The following is a 20,100-nucleotide window of genomic DNA, read 5'->3' on the forward strand; positions in this document are numbered from 1 at the left end:
TAAAGAATTTCTGCCTTAGATCCAATCTAAACTTCCCCTGTTTCAGTTTGAACCCGTTACCCCTTGTCCTGTCACTGCAGTCCCTGATGAAGAGTCCATCCCCAGCATCCTTGTAGCCCCCTACAGATACTGGAAGCTGCTCTGAGGTCTCCACGCAGCTTCTCTTCTCCAGGCTGAACAGCCCCAACTTTCTCAGCCTGGCTCCTATGGGAGCTGCTCCAGCCCCTGCTCATCCTCGTGGCCTCCTCTGAACTTGTTCCAACAGTTCCGTGTCCTTTTTATGTTGAGGACACCAGAACTGCACACAATGCTCCAAGTGAGGTCTCACGAGAGCAGAGCAGAGGGGCAGGATCACCTCCTTCAACCTGCTGGTCACACTCCTCTTGATGCAGCCCAGGATACGGTTGCTTTCTGGGCTGCGAGCGCACACTGCAGCCGCCTCATGTTCATTTTCTCATCGACCAACACCCCCAAGTCCTTCTCTGCAGGGCTGCTCTGAATCTCTTCTCTGCCCAACCTGTGCCTGGGATTGCTCCGACCCAGGTGTAGGACCTAGGCATGGAATTGTGTTGGGCTCTTAAGGCAAAGAGGATTAAGGATGCAATCCTCCCACTATGAGGACTCACTGAAGAGACAAGAGCTTCGATCAAACGGGTTATTTAATAGGACTCCAAACGTACACACAAGTGAGCAAAGGGCTCCTGGTGCCACCAGCTCCACGTCCAGGGCTGCACACAGGGGCTGGGCCAGGAGCAGGAGATGTGCACGAGGGGACTCACACCAAGCGCCTGCCAGGTCAGGGAAGAGCTGCAGAGGTTCAGTGGCCACCACCCAGGCAGAGCCATGCTTGTGCTGCACCCTGGGCCATGTCCTGCTCCATCGGGTCTGGCCCCAGCTCCAGCAGTCGCTGCCCTGCTGCTGCTCGTGGTCCATGGAGGCTCCTGCCATGGCTGGGGGACGCCGCAGCAGCAGCAGCAGCACAGGAACAGCCGGTCCTGCTCCAAGTCCATGTGCTGGGGCTGTGGAAGCTCAGGATGAGGCCCCCCCCTTCACCGTCTGCTGCTGGACCTGGGTGGTGCTTGGGAGCTCTCGGTGCTGCGGCCGCGGAACCCCGAGGCTGTGACCTCCTCCAGGAAGCTGCCAAAGCAAAGGGAAGGTGAGCAGGGAGCGGGGCAGCTCCTCAGCCTGCACACAATGGAACGGCCTCGAGCCCTGCACTGACACCAAGGAGAGCTCCACAACCACAGAGCTCTGGCAGCCTCAGCGCCATGGACTGAGGGTCCCCAGAGCAGCAGGAGGCAAAGGGACCTCGGCTCAGGACTCATCTTCCCCACTGGAAAAGGCAGCGCCCCAGGAGCGCTCCCTCAGCATCAGGCCCGTGCTGGTGAACAAAGGCAGGAAGAGCAGCTCCAGGCTGGGTTTGCTGCTCCCCCTCAGCCTTCCTGCGGGGATGATGAGGCAGGAAGAGGCAGGGTGGAACCCTCCTGCTGAGGCATCCGTGCCATGGCACAGCCAGGACAGAGCAGCCCCTTGGGTACCCTGGGGCAGTGCCCAGCTCCTCAGCCTCACCTTCCTCCCATCCCCAGCCTCTTCAGACCAGCTCCAGCTCTAACTGAGCCACATGGAAACCACTGGCACTGCCCGTTCACTCAGCTGCATCCCAAGGAAGCTTCCAGGCAGCACGATGCCAGAGCACACGCTCAGCTTCATCCCAGTCCCTGTAGGACTTCCCAAGGGAACTTCAGGGATTCTGGGGGCCAGGCCCCACTGAATGGGGCAGTTTGAGACCTAGGCACAAGTCTGGCCTCTAAAGCCAAGTGAATGGCTCAACAAATGAGAATCCACAATGGTTCAGTCTGAACCCAAACCTGCTTCCACTCCTGTTCCAATCCCTAGGAGCAGAGCCAGGTGAAGCACTGATGGTCTGGGAAGTCCCGTTCTGGAATGCTGTGGTGCAGCTCAAAAGCCTTCTATGGACACGGCTGAAGTCACCAGCCCTGAGAGACAGCCTCTTTGGCAGCAAAGCATCTCAGCTGCGTGGGGCTGGCCTTGTCTGGAGCACAAACCAAGCATCCCCTCCTGCTGCTGGTCCAGCTCTGAGCTGCTGGAATACAACCACAGAACCCTGGAGTGGTTTGGGTTGGAGGGACCTTAACCCCTTTAGGCACTGGGAGCTGCTCCAAGGTCTCCCTGCAGCCTTCTCTGCTCCAGGCTGCACCAGCCAGCTGCAGAACCCTGCGTGGGGAAGGCCCTTGCTGTGGTGTACCCCGAGGTTTCGTTCCATGTGGTTTAAAGCATCCCTGCTCAGTATCTCCATCAGCAGAGTGAAGGAATGAGTCAACCTAGAGACTGGTCGCATTGCCAGAGAAACCAGCCTCCTGGTAAGATCAGATCCTATGGGGGAGCGTTGCTGCGGCTCTGCAGAGCCTTCAGCTGCCTCCCGAGCTGCAGCCCGGGGTGCTGGTGACTGCAGTGAGGGAATGCCATGGGACACAGCTCCATGGGGGGCCACTCATCACTGGTCCTCAGGCTGCACACACAGAGTTCAACCCCGTGTCTTGCCCTGGGGATGGGATCAGAACTCCCAGAGCGTGAGCTACAGGTCAGAGAGGGGATGCTCCCCTCTGCTGCATGAAGGGGAGAGCTCAGAGCAGCTCCTAAAGGGGCTGCAGGAAACCTGGAGAGGGGCTTGGGACAAGGGATGCAGGGACAGGCCAAGGGGAATGGCTTTAACCTGCCAGAGGGGAGACTGAGACGAGCTCTTAGGCAGAAGCTCTTCCCTGTGAGGGTGCTGAGGCGCTGGCACAGGGTGCCCAGAGAAGCTGTGGCTGCCCCATCCCCGGCAGTGTCCCTGTTGGACACAGGGGCTTGGAGCATCCTGCTCCAGTGGAAGGGATCCCTGCCTGTGGCTTTGGATGAGCTTTAAGGTCTCTTCCACCCCAAAGCATTCCAGGATGTCACCACCATTAGAATCACACATTGGGGGGGGTACAGGAGCGCTGCCTGTGCTGGTCACTGTGATCACAGCCATGGAGCCATCCCTCCTCCAGCTCCATTTGCGGGCATTGCTCAGGCATCTCAAGTTCCTCACAGGGAATCTCTTGCTGCTCTTCCCCAGAACCCCAGGATGCTGCAGGAACACGTGAGCACCCCCATTGCATCCCAGCTCCAGCTGGGAATGCCCCTGACAGGGTGAGATCAAACCACCTGCAGGACCTGACCTGATGGCTCCATCTCCAACCCCTCCCTCTCTGTGTAGGGGACCTGGGGCTGGTCCAGCCTCCCCCCCAGAGGCCAGGAACCCAGTGAGGGCTGCACCCTAACTGGGTAAGTGGGTCAGGCTGGGTATCCCCTTGGATTAGCCACAGCAGCTCTGTGCTTAACCTGTGCTCTGGCTGAGTCAGCCCCATGCACCAGATGTTGATCCTCCTCCTCCTCCTCCTCCCGGGCTTCCATTCGTGGTGGATTATTGACCATGGCTTAACCCTTCCTCCTCCAAACCTGGCAGAGGCTCCTTGAATCCCATTTTCTTTGGGAAGCAGAGGGAAGCCGGAGCCACTTGCTCCAGCTGCCAGCCTGGAGAAGGGAGCAGTTAGAATCAGGGAATTCTGGAATGCTCTGGGTGGGAAGGGACCTTAAAGCTCATCTAAAGCCACAGCCAGGGACACCTTCCACTAGAGCAGGATGCTCCAGCCTGGCCCTTGTGTCCTGACTCCTGCAGTAATCCCCTGGCCTCCCTCTAATGAACTGTTGCTTATTCCTGCAGGATTAGGGTTGATATGTCACCATAAACAAGGCGATTGTCCTATTAATGCTCTGAGCAGCCCATGTAAGCACACTAATCCCCTGCTTTCATTGTTCTTACCCATCCAACTTCAGTTGTGCTCAACATCTGTGCTGGGAGGGTGCGGGATGCTTTAAGGGGTATCCATTCTGCTGCTTCACAGAGCAGGAGCCCCCGGCAGGCCTCTGGAGCTGGTGACAGGGTAGAGCTGGGGCAGCTGATCTGTTTAAGGACCGTCTGCACCGGCCTCTGTGTCACTGAGTTAAAGTGGGGCTGAGAAATACCCCGGGTGTTTGCCCCCTGCTCTGGGTAGGGATGGGAGATGAACCATGATGGGTTTGTAAGGAAGGGGCCACGGCGGGAGCAGGTTGGACCCGAATCACTCTGTGATTCCATGAAAACCCAGGATCCTCCCATCAGACACCTGGGTCCGCCCTCCCTTTGCTGCACTGTGGTTTTCACCTCCTGGCCAGGGACCCTCTTTGTGTCCCAGGTGCCCCAAGCCACACTTCCCTTGGGAAGGGCTTGAGGTCACTGACTCAGATATTCCGTTATCATTCCTGTGGCCTCTCAGCATCTCATTCAAACCTCCAGAGAAAAGCAAATCCCTTGGGAAAGGGCGATTCCAGTTTGGAGTGGGAGCCATCCTGGCATTCCCAGGCAGGACCTTGTAGTTGTCAGCCCTAAACCAGCACCAGCCTTTCTTTGTTGCCCACTTTGAAATGCAGATTTTGATGCAGTCTCCTTGTTCTTTCTGTAACTAATTCAGAGGCTGCACCAAAACGTGGTCAAGGGAGAAGCCCTCAACTGACTGATGCTTGTTTCAGCACAAACCTAACGAATGGAGCCCAACAACAGAACTGCAAATCACAGAATCCCAGCCTGGTTTGGGTTGAAGGGACCTTAAAGCTCATCTAAAGCCACAGGCAGGGATCCCTTCAACTGGAGCAGGATGCTTCCAAGCCCCTGTGTCCAACCTGGCCTTGAACACTGCCAGGGATGGGGCAGCCACAGCTTCTCTGGGCACCCTGGGCCAGCGCCTCAGCACCCTCACAGGGAAGAGCTTCTGCCTAAGAGCTCATCTCAGTCTCCCCTCTGGCAGGTTAAAGCCATTCCCCTTGGCCTGTCCCTGCATCCCATGTCCAAAGCCCCTCTCCAGGTTTCCTGCAGCCCCTTCAGGCACTGGAGCTGCTCTAAGGTCTCCCCTTCAGGAGCTTTCTCTTGTCCAGGCTGCCCCAGCCCAGCTCTCTCAGCCTGGCTCCAGAGCAGAGCTGCTCCAGCCCCTGCTCATCCTTGTGGCCTCCTCTGGACTTGCTCCAACAGCTCCGTGTCCTTCCCTCATGGAGGACCCCAGACCTGCACTCAGCACGTTCAAGTTTGATGCAGGCTGATGTCAAAAGCAGCTTCCAAATACACTGGGAGAGCATGAAGTGACCAAGTGGATCGGAACCGGGCTGGTCTGTGTCCCTGCAAGATGACAAGAGACTTCACTTGTCTCTTCTGATCAGAGAGCAGCCGCTATATCTGCTCATCTCTTCTCCTTACTATTTCTAGGCCTGGCTACAACAGGATTTGGTTCAAAGGCTACTTTGTGAAGCAGAAGGTCGAGCAAGCTGGGTAATTTGGGCAGGAATCAGTCAATATGTGGGCTAATACAGACTTGCCTTTGTAACCCAGTTCAGAAAAGCAATTTACTTCTGGGTTAGCATTAGCTCCAACCATCTGACATGAAGCTAAAAGGGCTGATTTCAGAGCAGACACTGTGAACCTGGAGGCTTTGGGCATTTTAGGATGATAGAAGCCACTGGATTTCCTTGTGAGGGGCTTCAGCTTCCCAGTGCAGGCCTGTGCTGCTCCTGTCACGCCAGCCCAGGGCAGCTGCTGCACAACAGCTTCTCTCCCAGCACCTGGATGTCACCAGCTCTGGGCTGCAGCATATGGGGGAGATGCCACATTCCTGCTGTCACCCTCCCTCTGATACCCCATTGGCCACGGCCACATCCTTAGGGATGTGGTGGGAAGAAGCAAGAGTTCATCCTCCTGGGCCTGGCCAGCAACAAGCTGTGCTGACAGAAAGCAACCTCCCCTGTGCTCACTCAGTTTGGTTCAGGGGATGTTGTTTGGACTTAGAAACACCAGAAATTCCATAGGGAATCATGGAACCACAGAGTGGTTTGGGTGGGAAAAGACCCTAAGGCTCATCTAAAGCCATGGCAGGGACCCCTTCCACTGGAGCAGGATGCTCCAAGCCCCTGTGTCCAACCTGGCCTTGAACACTGCCAGGGATGGGGCAGCCACAGCTTCTCTGGGCACCCTGTGCCAGCGCCTCAGCACCCTCACAGGGAAGAGCTTCTGCCTAAGAGCTCAGCTCAGTCTCCCCTCTGGCAGGTTAAAGCCATTCCCCCTTGGGAAGGCATTCCATACTGACAGGAGCTGGAACATCCCAGACACAGGGACTGAGAAGATGAGTGAAGCTCAGCGTGATCTATGCTCAGGTCCTGGAGGGATGAAGCCCTTACAAATGTCTGGCCTCCCAGGAAAGGCAACTGGAAGCACCCAGCATTCCAAGAAGGAAAGCTCTGTTCTCCAGGGAGCAATGCAGAAGACACAGCCAATGCTCTGCAGGCTGGTGGGTGGCAGAGAGCCTGCAGTGGAATCACAGCACTTGAGCTAATCATAGGTACCTTCACTGCTAGCAAATGCACTTCTCCAGACTCCAGCAGGAGCAAGGAGAGCACAGTCAGGTCTGCGCAGGTTTGAATCCCCGTGTGCTGCGCCAGCTTCTCATTCAGAGCAGAGGATGTGGTGAATTATAAGCAGGAAAACCCCCACACATCTGCTTCCCTGCCCTTGAACTCCAGAGAACACACATTAAACCTTCAGCTTGGTGACATTAAACCTTCAGCTTGGTGATGTGTCCCTCAGGCACAGTGAGCAGAGCTGGCCCCCGACCATTTACATACATCCCAAGTGGGATGAAGATCCCTCAGGAGCCGCAAATTCCTGTTCCTGTCAGCAGAATCCGGAGGAAACAACCCCGGGTTACCTCTTGGTGTTGTGGATCGTGGTCCCACCAAGCACCACGCGGACGCCCGGGTTGGTGCGGTTCAGGTTGTAGACAGTCAGCGCCTCCTCGTAGGTCGCCCCTCCAATGATGAACACGATGATATCCTGGGGCCTGCATCAAGATGCAGACATGGGGATGGGATCAGACAACACACAGGGATCAATCCTGCCCCCCCCAGGCACTGCTGTGGCAGCGATCCTGAGCACTTCCCAGCCCAGGAGTGACGGCACCACGCAGCCCATTAAATCCCTGCTCCAGCACTGCCTCTCCTGAACATTTACACACGACGCACGCGGTCCTCACAAGGCTCCTCAGCAGCACCCACCCGCTTCGGCCCCCTCCGTGCCACATCCCCAATGTTTAATGCATGAGCCAGATGCCGGGGAATCAAGAGCAAGTCAGGAGTCAACCAAGGACGGCAGCGATGCTCCAGCCCTCCGGGGCTCTGTGTGAAGGGCCCAGCTCAGCTGCAGGGGGCTGTCACCCTCCCTGGCCAGCCAACGACCACTGGATGGTAGAGGGAAGCAGCATGAGGGGAGAGGAGGGAAGGAGAGAAGTGCCTTCGCCCAGCACAGCACAAACCCTGCCATATGCTGTGCATATTCTGTCTTCAAAGGAAAGCTGCAGCTTCCCCGCAGCACCCTCCCCAGCCTCTGAAGTTTTCCACTCTCAGGGATGTGCTTGCAGCCCCTAAACCAGCTCTGCTGCCATCTACAAGCTGAGAGAACCATTCCTGCAGGATCTCGTGTGGATCCCATCCAAGAGAACCATTCCTGCAGGATCTCGTGTGGATCCCATCCAAGAGAACCATTCCTGCAGGATCTCGTGTGGATCCAATCCTGTGGCTCATGTGCTTGAGTCACAGCAGTCAAGTCTCTTCCCAACAAACCTGTTGCAGCCTCAAAACTCCCCTCTGCTTTCCAAGCAGGTACCTCTAGAACACAACCACTGCAGTGGTGGAAGCAGCAGCTCCATCTGCTCTGTGTAAGCTTTGCATCAGCGACAAAGCACATGCAGCATGAGACTGGGATGACCTGGAATGCACCTAAGCTCTGCTTCCTCCCTGCTGAGAAGCCAGCCTGGGCATCCCAGGGATGAACACCAGGGAATGTGGCTCCAGGGCTCCTCAGGTGAGCTCCCATTTTAACAGCTGAATGTTCCAACACTTCACACAGGAGGAAAAAGCAACTTCCTTGAATAACCAGGAGCCAGAGTTTTGCCTTAGAAAACATCCAGGGAAAGCAACCCGTGCTAAAGAGGAGCTGGTGGATATGATTCAGAACAGGACCGCTCTCCCTGTCCTCCAGGGCACTGTGTGTGAGCTCAGCTGAGAAAGCATCCAGCCAAATGGCTCCACATTCCATGCTGCAAGCTGCTGCTTCCAAAAAAGGAGAGCTGATCCTCGGTGCCTGAGGGAACACCTCACCCATCCCTTCAGCTGGGTGCCAGCCAAAGACATGTCCAAAGGGTTCCAAACCCTTCCTCTCCTCAGGCAGTCAGCAGGAACACTCACCTTCACAAGATCACAGGCAGAAAGACTGTGTCCAGCCATAGAATGCTCTAAATTAGATGAGAAACTAGCTCTAACCTGAGCTGGGATGGGCCTTTAGACAAGGGAGCTTCCTAAGACGTGTCAATGTGCAAGTAAGTGACTGTGGTAATCTGGGAGAGACACAGGATGAGCTGAGCCTGGATCCCCAGGGACCTTTTCCTGCTGCTTCCCAGGCTGCTGCCTGGTTCTGGCTCTGGAGGCCCCAGGGTTGGTTTTAAGTGGAGCAGTGACACTGGTGGGCTGGGTACAAACCTGCTGCTCACAGACCTAGCAAGGTGAAAGGGACTGCAGGCTTGAGGGATATAGGACCAGGACGATGTTTAACAGTGGGAACCAGAGGAGAAGCAAAAGGAAGCAGAATTCCTCACTGCTCTCTCCTAGGAACCCTGCTCAGTGCTTTGCAAAGAGGCCCTTTCCTTCCCGCTGAATCCGGACCAGGAGCTCTTCCTCCCTTTCAACAACAACGCGTTTAATACAGCAAGAACGAAGTTCAAAAGAATCCTTTCCAATTCTTTGCTGCTCAGGGAACTGCTTCCCTTTGATCACAAACCACAAAGCTTTGAGCCTGACCAGGCTGAACTCCTGCCCCTCACTGCAGCACCAGCCTCTGAAGGCAGCGCAGCCCCGCTTGCCTTGGGCTCTCCTTTATCACACCGGCTTTGTGGAATGATGGAATCCTAATTCCTCACTCAAAGTGGTCTGGCACTAAGGCAAAACCAGCAAACGGGCTTGTGCTTCCAAACCTGCTTGCGGAAACCTGGTTTAGATGAGCCCCCATCTTCACGGTATTGAACAGTCAGAGATAACACGGGGCTGTGGCCCCACTTTATGCAGCAGGTGAAGACCAGACCCAAAAGTATTTAGGTGCCTATTTTTGGTCAGTTGAGAGTTACAAACCCTCATTCCATCAGCACCCATGTCTTAAACCCAACCAGATCTCCCATTCCCAACAGGAAACAACCCTCCTATCACAGAAACCACCCTCACAACCACATGCCCTTAGGCTTTGGATCATTTTGCAGACATCTGAGCAGCAGCACCAGTGGACCCGGCCACTGTTCTAAGACCAATCCCAGACCATAGGAACACCCTGACGAATTTAAAGGAAAGAAGAGTTTCTGCCTTTGTATTTTGGGATTTACTTTAACAAAAGTAGGGCATTCCCATCTTTTAGCTAAGAGACAGCACTGTGGGGAAGGGAGGGAGGTGAATGCTCCACCTCCCTTCATCCAGCTTCTGGTTTCCTTCAGTTTGAGGTAGGAATTAACCCTTCTTTGCAGGTTATTTGGAGCAGGATTCTCAGGGGCAGGTTCCTGGGCCCCTTTGCCAGAAACATTTCAAGAAGTGAAATAGCTCAGGAAAAGGGAAGGAGGAACTGCAAGGAGAAGCTAAAGGCAGAAGAGCATCGCTGTTTCTAGTTAGCTCAGGCTGGGGGTGCCTGGCTGCAGTTCCTGCTGCTCTGCAGGTCTCAGTTCCGATCTGCCACCAACTGCATCATCAACCTCCTCTGGCTGGTCTGAAACCCATTTCAGTCAAGGGCTGGCCTCAAGGACAGGGGTTCTGTTGCTGTTCACAGCAATCAACTCCCCCAGCCACGGTACCCAAACCCCACATTTGTTGTTAAAGGGAAAACGTGGAGCAAGGCAGATGGGGTTTCTTTTGGGTCTATCAAAGCCATACCAAAGGAATTGTCTCTCATCTGACTGCAATTCCTTCTCATTCAGGACTAAAATGACATTGGCAAAGATCCAGGGAATCTCTGGGCTGATTCCCCCCACGGATCACCTGAAGGAAGCAAAGCAATGGCAGGATCTCCTCCTCCAAGGAAACTACCACTGGGAGGTTCATTCCCAGAGAGGAAACTGCAGTGCTGAAGGAGGGATTTGTCCCAAATGCTGTTCGAGGAGGACTTGTGCTCTCCCTATGGATTCAGTGCCCTCACTCTGAAGCCTGTATTTACCTCTCATGACTCCACTGACAGCAGATGATCTGAGCTCCTGCAAAGTCAGCTAGAAGCAGCCAGGGCTCTTTTCAATCCCTGTTATTAGCCATATTCAGCAAGATCCTGTTCTCCTCAGGAATAGCAACTGGCTCAGAAGGGAGAGCTTTGCAGTTGGACTATTTTTGGGACTCTCCAAATAAACACCAGATGGCATGGACTGAAGTTAGGGGGCACGTTGGAATCCAGCATGTGAACATCCTGGCAGCAACGGCTTCATCCTTTACCTGAGCCCTTACAATGGCAACGTCACACCTTGGCCAGCAAGAAGACGACAACCTTGATAGTCCTCTCCCTGGGAATACAAGAAAGACCTACACAATGAAGCCATTTCTCTGCCAAGCCTAAACCTTGGTCAGCTACAACAAAGCAAGTGGCCACACTGGAAGGAGCTGCTGTTAGTTCCAAGCTGTGCCCTAACAGGCCTCACATACCTGTCACGGAGAGTGTTGGGACCCAGGTAGGGATACTGGCTGTCCTTGAGCTTTCCTTTGATGAGCTGATCTAGTGTCTCCTGCAGGAGAGGCTGGTGCTGGGTGTACACATTCTCAACCCCCTGCAGTGGGAGAGAAGCTCTTGTTAGGAATTCATCCAGCAAAGACAGCAAGAGAAGAGAGAAGGTGGGCAAAGGCAGCATCTGATGGCTACATCATGTGCTCACCACCAAGCTCCAGCAACTAAATCCCATGGGCTTCAGTGAGAATTATGCCCTCGAAGCCCAGTGCACTTCCTGGCGCACCTCTGACATCCCTGCGCTGTAAAACAGCCATCACTTCATCCAGGTCACATCCATACCTTCAGTCCTTTGAGGAACTGCTTGGTGATGGCTACAGCATCCTTGGGACTGAACAGGTCACTGCCCCGGACCCGTTTCCCTCCATACTCCACAACAGCAGACACCAACTGCACAGAGAGAGGCAAAACCAGACCCCTGTTATATTGGGAAGCAGCTTCCAGGCAGTTTTTGTCCAGTGAGGCTCAATGCAAGTACTGGAATGACAACCAAGGAGTCAGGGAGATTGCTCCCAAGTGGATAATGCAGCATAGAGGCAAAGAGAGAGAGCAGAAGCAATCCCCATACCACTGAGCAGCCAGTCTGCGTGACACTGCCTGCAGGAGGCAAGGGGCTTCATTTCCATAGTCTGCTGCAGTGAGAGCAGATCTTCCAGACAACGTGACATCATCCTGCTTCTCCTCCTCCTCTCCAGCTGCTCCCTACACTTGCCAAGCCACCCTCTCCCTCCCAGCCCAGCTCCTTTTGCAGTCTCCAGAAGTCCCTATTCAGCAGGAGAAAAAAGGGGAGGTGGAAGGGAAGGAGGAAGGCAACATGTCCCAGGCCCTGTTTACCTGCCACAGAGCCCTGCATGCTGCCACCTCTGCCTTAATCCTTCATGGAATCATGGAATCAACCAAGTTGGAAAAGCCCTTGAAGCTCATCCAGTCCAACCCTTACCCAGCCCTGCCAAAGCCACCCCTAACCCATGGCACTGAGGCCTCATCTCCATGGTGTGTGAACCCTTGCAGGGATGGTGACTGCAGCCCTGCCCTGGGCAGCCTGTTCCAATGCCTGAGCACCCTTTGGGGAAGGAATTGTTCCTCAGCTCCATCTAAACCTGCCCTGGTGCAGCTTGAGGCCGTTTCCTCTTGTCCCATCACTTGTCCATAACACCTCTCACTTCGGAACTGGAAATTCAGCCTTTTAAAGGCTGAAACTCCTGCAGGCCCCAGCCAAGCTCCGGGGTGCGGTGCTATTCCACAAGAGCTGTGCTCAACCAACCAACTCCACTGCAATTAATCAGAACCCCCCCGTGTGCTGGGCTGCATCAACAGGAGGGGAGCAGCAGGGCAGGGAGGGGATCCTGCCCCTCTGCTCTGCTGTGCTCTGCGAGACCCCCCTGCAGCACTGGGTGCAGCTCTGGGGTCCTCAGCATAAGGACATGGAGCTGTTGGAGCAAGGGCAGAGGAGGCCACGAGGATGAGCAGGGGCCGGAGCAGCTCCCATAGGAGCCAGGCTGGGAACATTGGGGCTGCTCAGCCTGGAGAAGAGAAGCTGCGTGGAGAGCTCAGAGCAGCTCCCAGGGTCTGAAGGGGCTGCAAGGATGCTGGAGAGGGACCTTCATCAGTGTCTGGAGCGATAGGACAAGGGGTGATGGGTTCAGACTGGAACAGGGGGATTTAAGGTTAGATATAAGGAAGCTCTTCCCTGTGAGGGTGCTGAGGCGCTGGCACAGGGTGCCCAGAGAAGCTGTGGCTGCCCCATCCCTGGCAGTGCTCAAGGCCAGGTTGGACATGGAGCAAGCTGCTCCAGTGGAAGGTGCCCCTGCCCGTGGCAGGGGTTGGAACTGGGTGATCTCAAGGCCCTTTCCAACCCAACCCATTCTCTGATTTCCCATCCAGAGCCCTCCCTTGGCCCTGGTCCATGCAGCTGGAGCAGAAATGCAGCCCTCACCTTGCGGTACTTGTCGGCCACCCCCCTGTTCCTGAGCTCTGTCACCAGCCCGGGCAGGCTGTTGCTGCTGTGGCGCTCGTAGTGCAGGGCATAGAGCATCACCAGGCGGGCAGCATCCAGCTCTGTCACCTTGGGGTTCTGCAGCAGGCGCCGCACGTTCTGCACCAGGACGAGGAGCAGCGTTAGTACAGACGCCTCCAAAGTACATGGGGTGAGGCTAACAGCACGCCTGGCAACAGAGCTGCTCCCCGGGGGGTGCAGGAGGTCAGAAGCAACACAAGGTTTAAGGGAAGTACAACGGAGCACAAGTTGCTTTGGGCTCGTTTCGTGGAGCCTTGTGAAAGGGTTTAGATTCACGGATTCAGCTCTAGATGCTGTCATTTGTTTGAGTAGTTCCAAAACTCTAGGCTAAAATCCTGGCCTTCAGAAGGATCCACAGGAATTTTACCTTGGTAAGGACAGGAATCCACCTGCAAGGGGAGGGAGGGAGTCCCACAGAGACTCTGGCTGCTGGCAGTGCAGTGCCAATGCCTATGGAAGCAGGAAGAGTGTGAAACAGAAAAGCTATTGTCCCTCTGAGGAGATGGGCCTCAAACCCTCCCATTCAGCTCCAAGGGCTCACGTACTATGTCAGGATTAATAAGAGACCAGGGGCAGAAGAACCAAAATGTGCTGGGGCCACCACAGGAATGACAGTTGCTGAAGTTACAGCAGTGGGGGGAACAATTCTGCCTTTATTTCATGCACTGGCTTATTCTCCATTGTGCCTGTGGCCTTGCCCCTTCCACTGCCATTAGGAGACTGCAAGAGGGAGCAGCCTGGGGCACTGCAGCTACAGAGATGCTGATTCTTATGGAGAAAGAGCCCCCATTTCAGAGTTTTGCATTTATTTCCTATAGCTGCTACATGTTTCCAGTCCGTCTCAGTTAGAAATACAATGGAGCCCTTCAGGCAAGTGGCTGTGAGTAAACTGCAGGCAGCTTCTCTGCTTTAAAACGGCACAGATACCAAGCTAGTGCAGATCAAGACCTCAATTAGCCCCAAGGTGAGCTCCAGGAAGCCCCCTGCCATGCCAGGGTGGCCCTGGGTGCAGGCTGACCTGCCTGGGGCTCTGGCCACGTCCCAGCTCTCCTCTCCACAGTGCTGGTAATGCACCAGCATCACCCCACAGGCTCACATCCCCCCTTTCGCCAATGAATCAGGGATAACTCAAGAACAGACAGGAGGAGACCAACATTTCCAAACTGCTCTCCAAAGCCAAGCCCCTACATTCCAACACTAATGCTCTGTGCTCTGCCAATACCAGGTCACAGCACAGACACCATGGGCTGATGGGTTAGCACTCAAAACATCTGACTTCGAAACTGCAAAAGCTTGATCTAGAAACAGTGATAGAGCAGGAGAAGCTCAGAGGTTGTGTTCAGCAAATGCATTTGATGGTTTGAGTCCCACTCCAGTACTTAGTCATCTAAATCCTACCAAATATAAGCTATGGAACAGCATCCCTATGCTCACAAGTGTCTGTAGCTGCAATGACTTCACCAGGCCTGGACTGATTCACATCAGCTCCGGAGCTGGTAACAGATTACAGCACTTGAAGAGTCTAATATTATCTTCTCTAGCCACCCACTTGGAGCACAGAATAACAAAGCTGACATGGATTTCAAAGCTGTTGGAGACACTAATATGTATTTTCTAGGCTAACTGTGTGAAGGAGTCCATTATATGGTGGAACTTCTGCCTTAGCTACCAAACATGAAGGAACTAGGTTTTAATACCCAGTTACTGGTTGAAGTCTGCTGTACCACAGTCACACCAACACTGCTCTTAGCTCTGAGTAGGCAGCAACCACAATCCATCACTGCTGTCAGATACTAGGTCAGGTCATGGAATCCAACCAGCCAGCACAGGGTCAAGACTTCAGTCTATCCTCAGCTACAACAGAAGCCTCTGTTAGGCTTTTTCAGCCCCCTTTGGCACAGAAATCTTTTCTCTAAGAGGCTTTAAAATACATTTTCAAAGAAAGAGGTAAAAAAATTAGGTAACAAAATAAAAGGAAAAGGTAAAAGGCAGCTCCTCAATTGATAGCCTGGTTTAGATTCCATTTCTCCTCCCCAAATCCAAGCCTCTGCACAGCGTTGTTCCCCTGGTGCTTGCCAGAAGCCAGCTGACTGCATACAATGAAGGCATGATGCATTGTGAAATGGGAAGGCAGAACTTGCAAAGATGCTTCTCAAGCGAGTTATTAACTATGATTCATCCCTAGCTGAACCGAACAGGGAGGAGAAGAGTCATTCTCCCATCTAATGGGCCAACCCTGCAGGATAGCTGCAAGCAGAACTCCCACTGACTTGCAGTAGCAAACCTCCATCAACAGGGGAGTTCCAGGATCAAACCAGCTCGGTTCAGACAAAGGATCAAGACAAGGAGCCCGAGGTACCTGGAGAGCACTGGAATGGTCATTCTGGCACGCCAGCTCCTGCTCCACCTCCGACACCTCCAGCAGGTTCCGCTCAGCAACCAAGCGTGAAAGCTCCCCCACCACAGTGACGTGCTTGGACACCGTGCCCGACATCTTCTTGAACTGAGGGTAGTTCTCCACAAAGGCCTGCCACAGGGAAGGCAAAACAACTGCCCTTCAGGAGGAAAGAGACCCAGCAACAAGCTGCTCGGCATCACAGAATCCCACACTGGTTAGAGCTGAAGGGACCTTAACGCTTATCCAGTTCCACCCCCCTGCCACGGGCAGGGACACCTTCCACTGGAGCAGCTTGCTCCAAGCCCCATCCAACCTGGCCTTGAACACTGCCAGGGACGGGGCAGCCACAATCAATCCAAGCAAGACAAGCTGTAGGGCTCTGGGGTTCCAGTAAGCTCTAAGGAGCAGCTTAGGAAGGAGGCAGGAGGAGCAGTGACGTATGGAAGTGTGTGGCCTTCAGCAAAGAACCATTGTAATGAACACAGTGCAAAAAGGAGGTTCCCACTCCCCAACACTAGCAAACCACAGAGAGCTGAGCTCTTGGCACTGATGGTGAGGGCTGTCAGTGCACAGAAGGTGGCGACCTGCACGATTCTGCAATGCATGTCCAGTCAGTTATGTGGAGATTGTCTGTACCTTCATATCTGCTATAGATTCCAGCTTCTGCTGCTCCTTAGGTTTCCTCCTCTGGAAATCCTCCATGAGGTTCTTGATGTTACTGCCAATCTCTGCGAAGTTCAGGTACATGTTCTGTGCGGAACAAGACAAGGAGCTGAGAGAGCTATTCCAACACGAGTCCTGATGCAAGCAAACAAGGTGGCACTTGAGCACTGCCAGGGATGGGGCAGCCACAGCTTCTCTGAGCACCCTGGGCCAGCGCCTCAGCACCCTCACAGGGAAGAGCTTTTGCCCAAGAGCTCATCTCAATCTCCCCTCTGATCCCACTAGGAACCTACATTGGCGTAGAACTCATCGTTCTCAGCAGACAGCACCACCTCCCGGAGGTCTTTGCTTATCCCCGGCACCCGGGAGAGGTCGATGCGGTTGTTGTTAATCCCAAGCAGCTCATGAACCATGGCCTGGTACGTCCACTAGCAATGAAAGAGAAAGGCAAATAGCAGAGACACCTTCCACTAGAGCAGGCTGCTCCAAGTCCCATCCAACCTGGCCTTGAACACTGCCAGGGATGGGGCAGCCACAACCAATCCAAGCAAGAGCAGTGGAGGATCCAGTACCTCAATCCCAGGAGCCCATTGGCTATTAATGTGTCACCCTTGCCAAGAGTGAGCCATTCACCTGGTTCAGGAGCGGGGTGATGGCATCATCAGAGCGGTCCAGAATGAGAAGCAAAGGAGGGACCTCAGTGCGCCGAAAGTCAAAGAGCTCGTACTCTTTGGTGATGACTTGCTGTGGAGAAAAGGTACAAAAAGCCACTTGAGCTCATGTACACCTGCAAAGTCTCCTCTCTGCTGGGATACAGGAGAACAAAAAGTGATGTCTGATGAGAAGAAAGCGGTGCTGCTCTCTCAGGCTGCACTGATGATGGAGTAACCCCTGCTCTCAAAAGCACCAGGGAACCTACTGCAACTGATGGTGATGCTGAGGGGAAATGAGGTGCTTCACCTGCTGTTTGGCTGGGAGCAGGCAGAGATGAAGGATGTGACCTGCCCAAAGCCATGCAGCACATGACAGAACTGATGTGAACTGGCTGAAAAAGGGGATTTCTCTCAAATAGATCAAGAGGCAGAAAAAGGAAATAACATTTCAGTCCCTGCCAGAAAGTACTGAACATCTCTGCAGGTTCTCACCGGACCTTCACACATTCAGCAAGCCTCTTTGCTGGCTCCGAAGAGAGCTGGTACCGAATCATGGGACATTTCTTCAGGGACAAAAGCAGAGCCGTCAGCCCTTGAGTTGTCCTGGACAGCTGAGCTGGATCCCAGTTGCGACCCTGCAAGGAAAAGCTCTGTCATGGATCCACCATCCCCAAACTCTTCCTCATCTAAAATCTGATTCCTAAGCCTGAAAGGGAACTGTAGTTTGAAGGAGCAGGTACAGCAGAGGCCACACTCTGCATTCCCCAGTGTCCTCTCCTCACACAGACCCACCACCACCCCAGCTGGCTGTGGCTGCTGCTCTCCCTCTTACCCACACAACAGGCCCTGGGGGAACAGGAACTTTTATCCTACCTGGCAGCAGCCCAAGAGGTTGAGAGAAAAAACGTGTGGATTCACTGCAATGTAATCACCGTAGAACTCCTGCCAACAGGGAAAGCAGCTACAGTCACAGGTCCTGCCACGCTGCCTTCAGCCTCAGGGGTGCAGGCCCCAGCCCCAGCCACGCTAACACCCCAGTCCCCAGCAATGCACAGACATGGACTTGGATCATTTCTCCTTTCTCCAGCTGAGCCACACGAGCCCCTGCACTGCTGCTGCCAGCTCGGGGCCCATTTGCCATGTACATGTTTAGTGCGTGGAGCTCTTTGTCAGCACCACAGACGTGCAGCAGCCCCATGAAACACAGGCAGCAGCAGAACCAGGAGCGGCTCTGAAGGCTGCAGGGCAGGGAGGAACAGGGGAGTTCTCCTTCTCCCTTTTAATCCCCACCTGCGTTCACCTCTTCTCCCATGGGAGCCTGCTGCACGCTGTTCAAGCTGTTCCAGAGCCACGTTGCCACACCTGAGCTTTTACTTTGTGTGGTCACTTTGCTGCTGCTTTTGGGATAGAAAATCTACCGAAAAGAGCCAAAACAGTCCCAACTCACCTGAACTTCAGCCACAACCTCCTGTTCGTCAGCCTCAGCTAAAGACTTGACATCACTCTTACTGATCACGTTGCTGAAGTCTGCAAGAGAACAAGAGGGAGAGAACAGTCGGGCTCCGTGCGGGCCATGGAACACACAAGAACACCATGGAATGCTCTCGCCAGGCTTTCCTCTGGCAAAACTGAGCCCGAAGCAGCAGCACCACGGCCCCTCTGGCAGCACCGCAGAGCGGCAATGACATCTAGAGGCCACTTCAGCACATCTCCCAGAACATCATCTGCTGGCACCGGGGCTGGAGGACTTCCCTGCAGCACAAAACCTGCTGAAGCTGTTCTGCTTCGTGTTTATTTGCTTCATAACTTGTGCCTGCTTTCATTTGGGCTCTTCCTATCAGAGCAAGCAGAGCCAGGCCAATGGGAATGGCTTTAACCTGCCCGAGGGGAGACTGAGATGAGCTCTTATGCAGAAGCTCTTCCCTGTGAGGGTGCTGAGGCGCTGGCCCAGGGTGCCCAGAGAAGCTGTGGCTGCCCCATCCCTGGCAGCGTTCAAGGCCAGGTTGCACACAGGGGCTTGGAGCATCCTGCTCCAGTGGAAGGGGTCCCTGCCTGTGGCAGGGGTTGGAGCTGGATGAGCTTTAAGGTCCCATCCACCCCAACCCATTCTACAGTTCTGCGATATAGATGTGGGGGAATGGGGCTGCTCCTATGGACAGGCCTTTACTAAAATGCTAAGAACGTGTGGATTCTAGTTTTCATGCTGTTTAAGTCACCAAATTCTATTAGCGAAGGGTACATGGCTATGAGATAAAATAATTAAACTGAAGCAACTCATAAGAGATCTTTACAAAGCAACACCATAAATCTGCATTCCTCTCATACAACGCAGCCCTAAACATTTCTGGAATTTTAATGCTTCACGTTGCTCTCTGGCAGGTTAAAGCCATTCCCCTTGGCCTGTCCCTGCATCCCTTGTCCCAAGCCCTTCTCCAGGTTTCCTGCAGCCCCTTTAGGCACTGGAGCTGCTCTCAGGTCTCCCCTTCAGGAGCCTTCTCTTCTCCAGGCTGCCCCAGCCCAGCTCTCTCAGCCTGGCTCCTATGGAAGCTGCTCCAGCCCTCGCAGCATCCCCTACTGCAGTCAGCGCCTCTGAGCAGCGCTGCTGCCTCCCTGCAGGGCAGGGCACACACTCACAGATGAAGTAGATGCTGTACTTGGGCCTCCGCAGCTCCTGAATGAGGAACTCCACGTTCTCCTGCACGAAAACAGCAGCAGGGAGAGGGCATTTAGGAACCGCGGTGTGCGAGGGGCCGGGGCTGACCCGCACCACCCCCGGCGGCAGGGCCCTACCTTGGTGGGCCGCAGGAAGCAGATGGCCTTGAGGTGCTTCATGGGCTCCCTGTTGGCGGAGTCGAGCCGCTCGAAGAGGTACACCTCCTTCTGCAGGATCTCGGACTGCGTGTACACCATGCTCACCACGCCGGTCTGCGGGCGGGAGGAGCGGCGCCCGTCACCGCGGGCCGCGGGCCTGGGCCCCGCCGCGCCGCTCCCCACCCGGCCCCGCCGCTCACCGTCTCCCGGTCCATGAGCAGCACCTTCATGCCCGGCCCGCTGTCCTCGATCATCTTGGACACGTACTGCTTGACGGCCAGCACCGCGTTCATCCCGGCTTCGCTCGGCTCCGCTCGGCTTGGCCCGGCTGCGCCCCGCTGCCCGCTGGGAGCTGTAGTCCGGCAGCGGGACAGCGGCGCGGGGGGGATGCTCACAAGGACTTCAACTCCCAGCAGCCACGGCGGCGCCGCCCGGCCCCGCCCTCGGGGCACCCGGAAGCTGCCTCAGGGGAGCCCGCCCCGGCCCCTCCGCCTCTCGCCCCGCTGAGGGCGGTTCCTTTGGACCGGTTACAGACCGGCAGCCTGGTTTGAAAGAGAAGGAGCTTAAAGCTCCTCTAAAGCCACGGGCAGGAGGAGCTGCTCCACGTGAGCCGGGAGTCGCGGGAGGGCAAAATTTAAGCAAA

General features: G+C 54.9%; 1 protein-coding gene across 5 annotated transcripts; it reads right to left on the reverse strand.

Moving 5' to 3' along the window:
* Nucleotides 1-660: 660 nt before the first annotated feature.
* Nucleotides 661-19,807, reverse strand: VPS45 (vacuolar protein sorting 45 homolog). 5 transcript variants are annotated; one of them, XM_080634793.1, is made up of 15 exons: nucleotides 19,658-19,807; nucleotides 19,437-19,541; nucleotides 19,281-19,341; nucleotides 18,094-18,173; nucleotides 17,520-17,588; nucleotides 17,144-17,281; nucleotides 16,627-16,737; nucleotides 16,287-16,421; nucleotides 15,967-16,080; nucleotides 15,292-15,459; nucleotides 12,852-13,010; nucleotides 11,198-11,305; nucleotides 10,837-10,958; nucleotides 6,831-6,962; nucleotides 661-1,137 (listed from the first exon to the last, which is right to left on the reverse strand). In XM_080634793.1, the coding sequence occupies exons 1-15, from the start codon at nucleotides 19,748-19,750 to the stop codon at nucleotides 1,050-1,052; spliced, it is 1,683 nt and encodes a 560-aa protein (XP_080490919.1). In that variant the 5' UTR covers nucleotides 19,751-19,807; the 3' UTR covers nucleotides 661-1,049. The 5 variants fall into 5 exon arrangements, with proteins under 5 accessions (XP_080490919.1, XP_080490918.1, XP_080490920.1 ...); XM_080634792.1 differs by having other exon boundaries at nucleotides 19,437-19,571; XM_080634796.1 differs by lacking the exon at nucleotides 661-1,137 and adding an exon at nucleotides 10,630-10,697 and having other exon boundaries at nucleotides 19,437-19,571.
* Nucleotides 19,808-20,100: the final 293 nt, after the last annotated feature.

Source organism: Psittacula echo (genome assembly GCF_963264785.1).
Source record: "Psittacula echo genome assembly, chromosome: 26".
In the NCBI taxonomy this organism is placed as follows: Eukaryota; Metazoa; Chordata; class Aves; order Psittaciformes; family Psittacidae; genus Psittacula; species Psittacula echo.